The sequence below is a fragment of the Eretmochelys imbricata genome, chromosome 4 (assembly GCF_965152235.1).
Source record: "Eretmochelys imbricata isolate rEreImb1 chromosome 4, rEreImb1.hap1, whole genome shotgun sequence".
Taxonomy (NCBI): domain Eukaryota; kingdom Metazoa; phylum Chordata; order Testudines; family Cheloniidae; genus Eretmochelys; species Eretmochelys imbricata.
This window is the reverse complement of record NC_135575.1, coordinates 17,649,066-17,661,455: the sequence shown is the minus strand read 5'-3', so window position 1 is coordinate 17,661,455 and position 12,390 is coordinate 17,649,066. Positions and strand designations below refer to the sequence as shown.

The 12,390-nt window shown below is 39.8% G+C and overlaps 1 protein-coding gene across 5 annotated transcripts in view; it reads right to left on the bottom strand.

Moving 5' to 3' along the window:
- Nucleotides 1-651: 651 nt before the first annotated feature.
- Nucleotides 652-12,390, bottom strand: part of MRPL1 (mitochondrial ribosomal protein L1) — a 39,983-nt gene continuing 28,244 nt past the window's right edge. The window contains exons 8-11 of one of the 5 annotated variants that reach the window (XR_013345862.1): nt 11,433-11,504; nt 10,676-10,820; nt 9,566-9,647; nt 3,573-3,603 (exon numbers count right to left, since the gene is read on the bottom strand). Coding sequence is in view for 3 of the 5 variants with exons in the window: in XM_077814918.1 (XP_077671044.1) it covers nt 6,377-6,708; nt 9,566-9,647 (414 nt within the window). In the remaining 2 variants the exon portion in view is untranslated. Of the gene's footprint in view, nt 3,604-5,994; nt 6,709-9,565; nt 9,648-10,675; nt 10,821-11,432; nt 11,505-12,390 lie in introns of those variants that run through there. The other 4 variants (XR_013345861.1, XM_077814919.1, XM_077814921.1 and 1 more) reach the window with 4 other exon arrangements.

Sequence of the window (12,390 nt, the reverse complement as noted above, 5' to 3'; positions counted from 1 at the left end):
ATGACACGTACAATGCCCTGGGCTACTTCCCCACAGCAGCCCCCCACTTCCTCAAGCTCCACTTCACCATTACCTCAGGGCCTCCTTCCTTGTGCCTGATATGGTGCATACTGCTCAGTCTCTCCAACAGCGCAACTTCCTCCCACAGCTCCTGACATCTACCCCCACCTAACTGGGAGGCTTTTAACTAGTTTCAACCAGTCCCTGATTGGCTTCAGGTGTCCCAATCAACCTAGCATTCTCCCTGCCTTCTGGAAAGTTCTTAATTGGCCCCAGGTGTCTTAATTGACCTGGAGCAGCTGCCATTTAACTTATCCTGGTACCAGGGATTTGTTTAGCCTGGAGCTAATATATCTGTCTCCCACTACTTTTCTATAGCCATCTTGCCTTGCCCCGTCACAGTATACAGAATTCAGTGGACACCACATCCCGTGGTCAGAGAGCATCCAGCAGGTGACAGAGATATAACTGAATCAAATCACAGGAAAAGTTGAACAATTCTATGTATGAATTTTCTCCCCCTTCCATCCATTGGTTGTTGCCAAAAGCAGTGGCTCATAGGTTAATACGCCAGAGCTTCCCAAGTGCTATAAGAAATACCTTACAACTTATTCTAACTTCTGCTAAAAATGAAGAAAAAATGGCAAAAAGTTTTATCTATGATATTTACAGATTGTTTTAATTAATATCTATATTTCCACTACTTTAAACTAGAATATAGACATTTCTATAAGGACAGGTGATACAGTGGATTAGCTTGTCAACTCTCTGGAATTTGGTCCAACTCCTAATTTAGTCAACATTTAAAGTAAGTTGGTTGTTTCAGCCTAGCAGATGAGAGTCTACATCTTCAAACATCACATAATTGGACACTATTTTTGCTAGTAATGTCAGCCACTCACTTTCATGAACATCAAATTAACCCAGGTCTTAATATTCATATCTTGGTAAAATTTTTGGTGGCAAAAAAGATTACTTGAGGGAAAAAGTATCGTGCAATAAAGTCTCACTGGATTTTATCTCCAAACCAAGACAGTATTTATTCACCTCCTGCCTGAAAGAGAATCAATAGAAGGACTCCCTTTGATTTGAGGGGGTCAATGGATCAGGTGGCAAGGTCCACATGGACCAGCATCCTGTCTCTGACAGTAGTTAGATACTTCAGAAGAAGGATGAGGGATTATCTGCCTCCCACATTAGGCCTCATCCTGATCGCTAGTATTGAGAGATTGTTTTAGACCCTGGACCCCACAAGCTTTAATATTTTTGTCATTGAAAACTCTAGATTTCTGGATATTCATATAAATATCCAGTTTCCATTCTGAATCATGTAAAGTTCTTGGTCTCAATTTTCTTGATCTGTGCTTTGAGGACTTGAGAAAACACAGAATGACAAATTAAGTTGAACTGTTCTGCACAGAAGATGAATGCCACCTACTGGTTACGATCAGTGAGTTGATAATGCTTTGGTAGAGCGGTTTTCATTTGTTTTTACACACAGTAAAGTGGAGTAAAATTATTTTTGGTCAACTACTTAAAATTTCATGTTTTTATGCTACAGAATCAAAGCTTTTACTCAAACAGTATGTTGGGGAGAAAAAAAGACATTTAATTACAGCCCACATGTACCATATTAATCACATCAACTCTGAGGTAAACATAATGGTCAATTTTTGAATTACAATGATTAATAGTAACTGCTAGTTGGTGCCAAAAGCTTTCAGTGTTATTGATTCAACTGATTGCATAACCCTACAGCTGGTCAAAAAAGTTAAACACTAATTCTGCAAAAAATTCCAAAGTTGTTTGCAGTTTAAGGGGTTTGAAACCAGTCCCAATTTTTGAGTTTTTGTAGTCAATCAAAAACTATCAATTTTTCATTTACTTATAGCAGATCAATTTCTTTTTACACATTTTTCACATAAAAAAGCCATCTCTCAATTAAACATCTTTCAGCCAACTCTAATAATTTTCGTTGGCCAAGAATTGAAGGGTCATGCAGGTAAAGCATGCAGAAGAGACAGGAAAGTCACGGAGTTTCCTTTACATTGTTCTGTCAGGGGGCTCTGGGCCGCCAGATGCACAGATGTCCTGAAGTAGTCAGGTAAATTCGACAAACTGCAGTGCACATATGCAGGTCTGGCCCATCACTATGCCCATAGCAATACAGCTCCCAGATACTACTCATTCCCTACTCACACGTGTCCTACAACCCCAGGGCTGTTACAGAGTCTGCGTGGAAAATCTATGTAAGAACGCTACCTATTGTCATTCTTATGCAAGGAAATCTCTGCAAGCAAACAGATGACCTCAGGAACAGCACTTCACCACTGGCCTCACTGTGCCCAGCCCCCCATGCGGGGGCGGGTGGGGTGGGGGTGTGTGTGTCTTCTATAGTGTCAGATGGAAGACAAGGTGGGGGGGGGGAGGAAGGCTTCTCAGGGTATGTCTACACTGCAATTAGACACCTGCGGCTGGCCCATGCCAGTTAACTTAGGCTCACAGGCCTCAGGCTAAGGGGCTGTCTAACTGCAGTGTAGATGTTCAGCTCTGGCTACAGATCTGGTATCCTGCCACCTCGCAGAGTCCTAGAACCCAAGCTCCAGTCGTTAACCGTTTTAGAACTGAACAAACAGGATATTTATGTATATCCACGTGATCTCTCTCTCTCTTCCTTTAACAGAATGTCTTCATTTTAACAAAAGATAAAGTACCTCTTACCCCAGGGGCTATCCTTCATTCAAAGGCCCATGTATCACAGAAGTGCAAAAAAAAGCGTATACCTCCTTGCAATCCCCTCCCCCCGTGTGCAGAGCAGAATGATATTTCCAGCAAATTTCAGGAGTAACACCACCTGCCTGCAGTGGAGTTATTCCATTTTTATACTGGTGTTACAGAAAGTGGAATGTGACCCATTTCTGCCTAGTAAACCTACATCCACCTCCAACAAAATGAACTAATTCAACTACCGTGCATTAAAGCTTACACAGGACCCAATCCTGCAAAGTGCCAAGTACTCTTTTCCCATTGGTTTCAACTGGAACAGAGCATACTCAGCACCTTGCAGGACTGGGCCCATCATTCCCAATAGTACTAATGAAGAATTAAGCATGCACAATTATGAGACTATTGCCCTGGAAGGTTATATAGTAATGATGGGAATTTATAATAAAGTAAGTTTTGGTTAAATTACAATATGATGTGTAACAAACTGAACTTGATGAAAGCTTTCACCTGCACACGGAGGAAACAAAGTGGCTCAAAGTCTAAAGGTACCTTTGATACTGTAGGAATTAAAAATGAAATCTCAAACATGACATTTATTAACTTTCTAAAGAAGATGAGATCAGGGCTACACCACCAATTTCTGAGAGTAAACAAACAAATTAATAGGAAAACACATTTTTAAATACTCCTGGGGATTCTTGAATAGAAAATGCTAGGAGAATTTGCAGTATAATATACTGGCAGGCTATCTTGGAGCTTCTGCTTCTTTAACATCTTCTTTGTCCACTTCCTCTACTTGAGGAAGAAAACACTTTAGATTTAGTTGTAAACCTTCACTGGTTGAACTTCGAATAATCAAGCGCTGCACAAATGGGCCTAAAAAACAAAACACAGAAAATAACTTCTGAATTATTCTAGTAGAATTTTTGATACCTGCAGGCTGACTTACCTTGTGATGTATGCCATATCCACCCCTACTTCCTACCAGTTGTTAAAGACAAGCAGTATCACCAAGCCGTACGGGGTTAAAGAATGTCTTGGGGGACAACCTGATCTCCATTTTGTTTATTTCTCAACCACAATGTTGTCAGTTTACACCAGTGCTGATATGATGCTTATATACAGACATGGAATCAGAGATATGCAGAGCTAGCAGGGAACTTGAAAGGTCATCTAGTCCAGCCCCCTGAGCTGAGCCAGGACCAAGGATATCTAAGATCATCCCTGACACATGTTTGTCTTACCTGGACTTTAAACCCTCTAACAACAGGGATCCCACAATCTCCCTTGCGAGCCTATTCCAGTGCTTAATTACCCTTATAGTTAGGAAGTTTCTTCCCCAATATCTAACCTAAATCTCCCTTGCTGAAAATTAAGCCCATTGCTTCTTGTCTGACCTTCAGAGGACACGGTGACCAACTGATCACAGTCCTCTTTCTGACAGCCCATAACATATTTGAAGACAGTTCTCAGGTTTTTCTCCCTCCCCCCAATCTTCTTTTCTCAAGACTGAACATATCCAGTTTTCTTAACCTTTCCCCACAGATCAGGTTTGCTCTGGACCCTGTTCAACTTGTCCACAAGATTCTTAAAGTGTTGCACTCATAACTGGACATAGTACTCCAGCTGAGGCTTCACCAGTGCCAAGAGCAGTGGAACAATCACCCCCAGGTCTTATATGACACTCCTGTTTATATATCCCAGAATGACATTAGCCTTTTTTGCCACTGTACCACATTGCTGGCTCTTATTCAATTTGTGATCTAGTATAACCCTCACATCCTTTTCTGGGGTACTATTGGCTAGCCAGTTATTCCTCATTTTGTAGTTGTGCATTTAATTTCTTCTTCCTAAGTGTAGTACTTTGCACTTGTCTTTACTGAGTTTCATCTTGTTGATATCAGACCAATTCTCCAATTTATTAAGGTCATTTTGAATTCTAATCCTGTCCTCCAAAGTGCTTGAACGCCTCCCAACTTGGTATCATCCACAAATTTTAGAAGCATGGTCTCCACTCCATTACCCAAGTCATTAATTAAAATACTGATCAGAACAGATCCGTGCAAGACCCCACTAAGTATGTCCTCCCAGTTTGACTGCGAACCATTGATAACTGGTCTTTCAACCAGTTGCGAACCCACTTTATAGTAATTTTATCTAGACCACATTTCCCTAGTTTGCTTATGAGAATGTCATGTGGGACTGTGCTAAAATCTTTATTAAAATGGAGATAAATCATGTCTATTTCTCCCCCTTCATCCACTAGGCCAAATTACCCAGTCAAAAAGGAAAATTTGGTTGGTTTGGCACGATTTGTTCTTGACAAATCCCTGTAGGCTATTTTATCATCCTATTATCCAATAGGTGCTTACAAATTTGTAGTTTAATAATTTGTTCCAGTATCTTTCCAAGTACTGAAGTTAGGCTGACTGGTCTCTAATTCTTTAGGTCCTCTGTGTTATCTTTTTAAAAGACAGGTACCCCATTTGCCCTTCTCCAGTCCTCTGGGACTTCACCCTTCCTCGGAGTTCTGAAAGATAATCACTAATGGCTCTGAGATTGCTTTAGCTAGTTCTTTATAGCTCTGAGGGTGAATTTCCTCAGGCCCCGCCTTAGATATATCTCATTTATCTACATATTCTTTAACCTGTCCATTCCCTATTCTTGCCTCCCTCCTTGTTAATATTGTGTTAAGCATCTAGTAGTCACCCTTAACTTTTTATTTATTATTATTTAAGAGAAGACTGAAGCAGGATAGGCATTAAACACTTCAGCCTTTTTGATGTTGTCCACTGGTAGCTCTCCTTCCCTTGTAAATCGTGGACTTACATTTTCCTTCATCTTTCTCTTGCTCCTAATGCATTTATAGAACCTCTTCTCATTGGCTTTTACATCCCTTGCTCAGTGCAACTCATTTTGTGCCTTCGCTTTCCTGATTTTGTCCAGACCTGCTTGGGCTATTTTTAATACTGATCTTTAGCTATGCCCATGATTCCACTTTTTTGTAGTAATCCTTTTTGATTTTCAGGTAACGTAAAGAGCTCCTGCTCGAGCTATCTTACGATTCTTCCTATATTTCTTTGCATTAGGATAGTTTGTTGTTGCCTTAAATATTTACTCTGAGAAACTACTAACTCTCCTGAATTCCTTTTTCCCTTACATTTTCTTCCCAGGGGACCTTACATACTAATTATCTGAGTATGTTATAGACGTGTGTGTATTTATGAGAGAAGTACTGCAGTTTTTAAAATTTTACAGATTCATTCAAAATCAATATAGTTATGGTTCAGTTATTCTGACTAGAGCAGTACTATGGTATATAATGCAGATGCCTTAGCAGCCTATAAACTGCTTGTTCTTGCAACCAAACATGTAATCCTAGGGTAACATTTTCAAAAGTAACTTAGGTTCCTAAATACGTCACTTAGGGAGTTTTGAAAATTGTACAGTAATGTACATAATTTTCCCTGATCATAAAAAAAGCTCATTTCAAACTGAGGCTATATACCTATTAATTAAAAATACCCACTTTGACCATTTAGAGAGGCTCCATCTATTTTCCAGGATGGTGGGAACTAACTCCAGTGGGCAGAGTGGAGTAACAGGGCAGAGCTCTAGAGTAAAAGCTCAATCAGACCGAGGAAACGTGTTACACCTCTGAAGAGATATGCATCTCACAGAGCTCTTCTTCACATTTGAGCAGAATGAAAATAAAGAACAGCACTCCTGCAATCAACCTCGATGTTGCATGGTCCATATTTCCGCTCAGAAGAAATATGGTCCAGGTCAGCATTACCCCACAGACGTCACCTGACAGCGAGAGAGGAAGGTAGAGCACCTGGTGAGCACAGCCACACACCTGAAAGGGGAAAAGGGGTAGACAGGGAAGTCTGACCCTACCTGGAGGCCCCTTCAAAAGCACAAAAGGAATGAGGTTCAACAGTAATGCAGAGCTTGCTGAGGGGCTGGGAAGCCCCACTCCTGTGAAAAGGAGAGAGATCAGGCTTCTGTTTGGGTTATACAGGTTTTTAAGCTTCCCTCATCACAATTTGAGCGTCCTCCAGTAGAACATTAAGTAATGTGACCAACATTTGTCACATGCAGTTCACTCTCTCCCATATCCTCTCCCACGGGGAAGTGCATTCTGTGGAGTGTTTTTCATTGTGTTTTTAAATAAGTTATAAGTACAGTATGCTCTGTGTTTATATTAGCTACAGCAAGGTCAAAGAAGTGTGCCTTGCACCTGGAGAACAACGTGGTGAGGGCTCTGGTGGTTCTAAATTCCTAGTTAGGGTGACAGGGGAGTGAGAAGGAAAAGCCAAGATGGATTCAGGAAAGGGCTTAGTGGTCCATTTGATGTGGAAGGTCAGGAATCAGGGAGGGAAATATCAAAAGGGGAAATGACAAAATTTGATAGCACTAAATGTATGGCTGGTGCTAAAAAATGCAACCAATAGAATAAAGCATTGCAAATTGACTGAATAAGGAGTTTAAATGGAATACTGCATTGAAATATAATAAATAAGGCAAATAATGTAATAATGCAAACTTCAAGTGTGCTGCAAACAAACACAATATTGCTCTAGTCCCAAAGTAATCACCACTTTGATTAAATATTCATCTCTGTTATCATTATTCCTGGGTAGCTCTGTTTGTGATGATTTAAAATTTCTCATTTAGAACAGTTAATCTTTTTCCCCCCATGCTAAGTGCAACTCAACATTAATATACAACGTCACTGACTGCAGGGAAGCTGGCGTTTCTTTGATTTTTTATTAGGTATGTCAGGCAAGAAAAAATAATCTTAGATTTCATATTTTTGTCTCCAGGGATATGGAACACAGCAGAATTAATTTTCCTTATCTGCAGATCTACAGAAACTGATAAATTAGTCATTTATATTCCAAACATTCATTAATGGAAAAACACCAACAACTTCCCCATGCCAGCTGGACTCCTGGTATTGAATGGAGAATGAGCCTTTCTACAAAAGGAACCAAAGAAAAGCAAATCCATTAGGTTTTCTTTGGGGGAAGTATGAATCCAAATTATTTTATGTTGCAACATATGAATCTGCAATCTTAATTTGGTGAAAATTTTTAATTTTTCATAAGGAGATCTATACACTAAGCATGCATGTTCCATGACACGGTTATGTGAACATACGGTAAAGAAAACATCCTATAACTTTTGGTTGTTATACCTTGTGCACAGGGGGGCTTGAGAGGAATGGAAAACAGGAAACTAGCAGCAACTACTTTGAATGGTAGATTTTGTACATCACCTTTCAGTTGTTACACCTAGGTTAACGTTTGACTTTTAGGAAACTAAAATAAATTAACCCCCTTGTGGTAACCACCACACACTAAAGTCGCAAGGATTAGTCACTGAAGAGCAAAACTGACTCTTCCTCACCACTGAACCACTCCAGCAGCTTATGTCCACTTTATTAGATTGATGTAGTTATCAAAACACCTTGGAAAGTCAGGATGCCCGACTTCTATCATTTCTGCTGATTACTAATCCTTCGGGTGATCCAATCAGCCACATATTTTCTAAAACACTGAACCCTTTAAAAAAGTTTATTTTCTATAGGAAAGAAATAAAATCGTGCCAGGAATTCAAGCACCACAGATAACATGTAACAACAGTGAGAGGTGAGCACAAGTGCTGCATGGTAGGGGGAGCATTTTCTACAAAAAGTAGAGTGGGAAGAATCACTGTGATTGTGTAAAGCAATATAAAGGTTAAAAGTAAAGACAAGGCAATATTTAACATTAGACAGAGGTGTACTGGAGGTTCTATTTAAAACAACCAATCATCAGGCTGTTTCTTCTAAAACTATTATGCTGATTAACCACTCCTGTTCCTCCAATCATGCAGAAGCTATTCACTGCGAGTTTACTTTATGATGAAGTCAACAATGAAAAGAGCATGCTGCAGGAAGTGAGCTGTAGCTCACGAAAGCTTATGGTCAAATAAATTGGTTAGTCTCTAAGGTGCCACAAGTACTCCTTTTCTTTTTGCAAATACAGACTAACATGGCTGCTACTCTGAAACCCATTGTTAGGATTATAAATTAAAAACACTGAGCACAGCCAATTCTTCTCTGAAGCCTGTAGGAAACACGTGGACTGGATTTTTATTCACAAGTGACCTTATCCTATTGCTTAGAAAGGCAACAGAAAATAAACTGACAAATTTGTAATATCAACAGCAAAAATATGGCCAATGACCGTTCTCTGCACAGGTGGCTGATGCGTGACCCCAGAACCTCTGGTGAAGTGCAGCCACGTCGGGTAGAACTATCGATGAACACTGGCCGTGGAATCCATACATTCAACCCGCGTAAAGGCTCACAACAGTGCAAGAGGCATCCACCAGTGGTGTAGAATTGATGCAGAGGCCTGGAAAGAATTTTCTGCTTGCTTATTCTTTCCTAAACTTCTAGCTTGGCAACCCCCTCGTCCTGACCAAATTCCACTAAGTCCTATGTAACAGTCTTCCCTGCAAGCTCAGTTGGGTATGGTAATGTTGCTTATTTTCTGACCTATGCTGTCCTTTAGTGCATAGCAATGCTACACTCCTGATTTAGCAAGGCACACATTAATAGTGCTTCTGTGCTCAAGGGGACCATTCATATGCTTAAAGCTAGACGTAAAGTTTAAGTAACATGGTGGATCAGGGCTGAAAAGCTGCCTCCGTCCTAAAGGCAGATGAAGTGATGTGTGTTTGTAGGGTGTTTGGCAATAGTTAGTGATGAAGAGCGATTCCTTATTACTTAATTTATGTAATTTGCTTTAACTTCAATTAAGAGCCTAAAGGAAAAACTACTTACCAGAGCTCAATGGCTTGTATGTACAGATGTCCTTAATAATTGCATCCAGATTGGCAACTATCTGCTCATTAGGCATATCCAGCTGAAAGAGGTTAATGCAAAATTAATTATACAGAAACAAGTGATTAATAAAATTAAAAGTGGTTGGGTAAATATTTAATTGGTGTTTTGGGTATCTGAATTTAAAAAATTTCCCTTGGTTTAAGATGTCAAGAATTACCAATTCCATTAGTGACATTAGCAAGAAGATACCCCGCGGTGAAGAAAAACATTTAAGTAAACCACTAACTTAGTGGCATGCACACGTGACACCACAGTCACATGTGCACATCCATGTTCTCAGACGGTAAACCAGGATGCTCAAGATTCAACATGCACAATCACTTTGGTGAAAATAAATGGAAAACCCTTTTCAAACCTCTGTCCTTGAACAATGTGTGGATGACTTCAAATCTATTTTCGAAAGCAACACTTTTTATATACATTTATTGGCGTTAGAGATGTCTATTAAGGAACAATCCCGCATTGGCAGGTAGATGACTTCACAGCATGTTTTCTAGCGTTCTTCCCCACTCTAGATTTAAGTGCCCTATGAGATAGGGTTTCCACCACCCCACTTTTGGAGATTTTTCCACAATTTACTATATCTCACTCAGATGATGTGAAGCCAAAAGAGTTCCTTCCTCATTTTAGGCCGTCACTTGTAGGTTCTAGCCATAACCGTCCACCCTGATTTTTGTCCATTGGTGGCATTTCCACCCTTCAAACCGTTGTAGATTTATATCTCCATTTGCGATCGCGAAAGCCCTCATTCAGCAAAACATTTAAGTACATGAAATTTCAAGCACACGAGTAGCCCCAAAGTCAATGGGACTACATACATTCTTAAATGCTTTGCTGGATTGAGGCCTTAGCTAAGTAAAAATGTAGCTCTTTTCACCTTTCCTCAAATCCCAACCAAACCCCTAAATTACTAGTATTCTTGTCTGAGCTCCCTCTAACTTGTCAATATCTTGTTAGTAATGAGATACCCCAAACCGAACACATTGTTACAGATTTAGTTACATCAAAGCCAGAGAGAGAGAGAGACGTATGAAGACTAACTATTACCTCTGGCTCTGGGATACCGCAATACATGCCGCCCAAAATTGCATTCACATTTTTGCTACAGTAAGGTCTTGCAGTCTCATGTTTAATTTGCTCTCCACTATCACCAACAGGTTTCACTCAGCATTTCCGTTTCCCAGAAACGTCCCTGTCATCAAGTACGTTTTCAATTACTTTCCTGTACGCTTATGAGTTGTATGTTTTGAAGCTCAATCGCCTTATGTTATTTTCTGTTCATGTTTTTAATTTCACTAATGGGCTGTTTATTCCCCCTTCCACACAATTAATGACGACAACGCTAAGACAAGCTCCTTTGGTACCCTAGAGCAGTGCTTCTCAACTATCTGATGTGGGGGACCGGCAATTTTTTTCCAATGTGCGCGCAGACAGGCAGCCGATGGCTCACGGACCGGCACTGGTCCGTGGACCACCACTTTGAATAGCACTGCCCTAGTGGACACATTCCCCCAATTTGATACATTAACCTTTCTTTACGCTCTTTTAACAGGTATTCAGTGTGAAGGTCAAATGGTCCTATGGTATCCAATCCAGTTAGTATTCATTTTTTCAAGTAACACTTTGAAAGCCAACTAAATAATGCATTAAGGCAGCAGTAAAGCAATAGTTATGAAAACTGCCATTACTGCAGTTTACTCTATTGGTAAAGCAAGCAATTCAATACAAGGGCAGATAAATAAAGGACAAGAAATTGTAAGGGTAACAATAAAAAACCTCATAACGTAAATTATATTTTAAGTACCTATTTTTACATTGATGTTCAGAATTGCAGTGATTCTTAATTACATTCTGAATGAGCTGCTTTGCATTTGTTCTATAAAAGTAAGCTATATTAGCATTAGCAGTTTGCTCTAAATACAACATCCTTTATAAGTCTTTTAAATGGAATGAGTAATAAAAGGAGTACAGTACACCCTAAAAGAGAAGACAAAGAAAGCAGGAGGTGAAAGGGGTGGATGACCAGGGAACTCAGTTACTTACACTAATAATTAATATTTAGCATTCCTATAGAGCTTTTCATTTATAGCTCTTAAAGCACTTCAAAAAGGTGAAGAAGAATCTTCTGTATGTGATGGACAGGAAAGCTCAGGCACAGAATGAAGTGACCTCCCCAAAGTCATAGAACAAGCCATGATAAATCTGAAAATCAGATGCAAGTCTCCTAGACTTCCAGTCCCCGGGGTCACACTGTCCCAAACGTGGATGTGCTTTTAAAAGGTCATTTTCATTTGACAAAGAACACATTTCATTTTAACGCACATCACATCAGTTACTTCCTCTTCGCTCTCATATAAGCATTCACCTAGTATAGTGGCATGCAGTTGTCTGGTACAGTGTAAAGCCAAATAGTCTTTCATGATGTACAGTGCGCAACCGCCACGCTAGTCGATGGCTGGAGTTTATCATGTCCTCTCACGTGGGATTACAAAGGTCCTACTGTAATTAATTAAAAGTTTCCTTAACCATTTAAAAAAAATGCAAATACCCATAAGAATTAGCAAGAAAAAAATACTGCAGTTTGCAGTTCAGTCGCCCTGAAACAAACCCATAGTCTAATTTTAAAACAAGTGTCAACTGGTGCTGAGAAACTAAGCAAAACCTCATGTTTTGATCCACAAAAGCATTTGAGAACTGCGGTAGCTAAAGACATTACTACCACATCTGATACACATTATTTGATTAACTAATCCACCAATTTT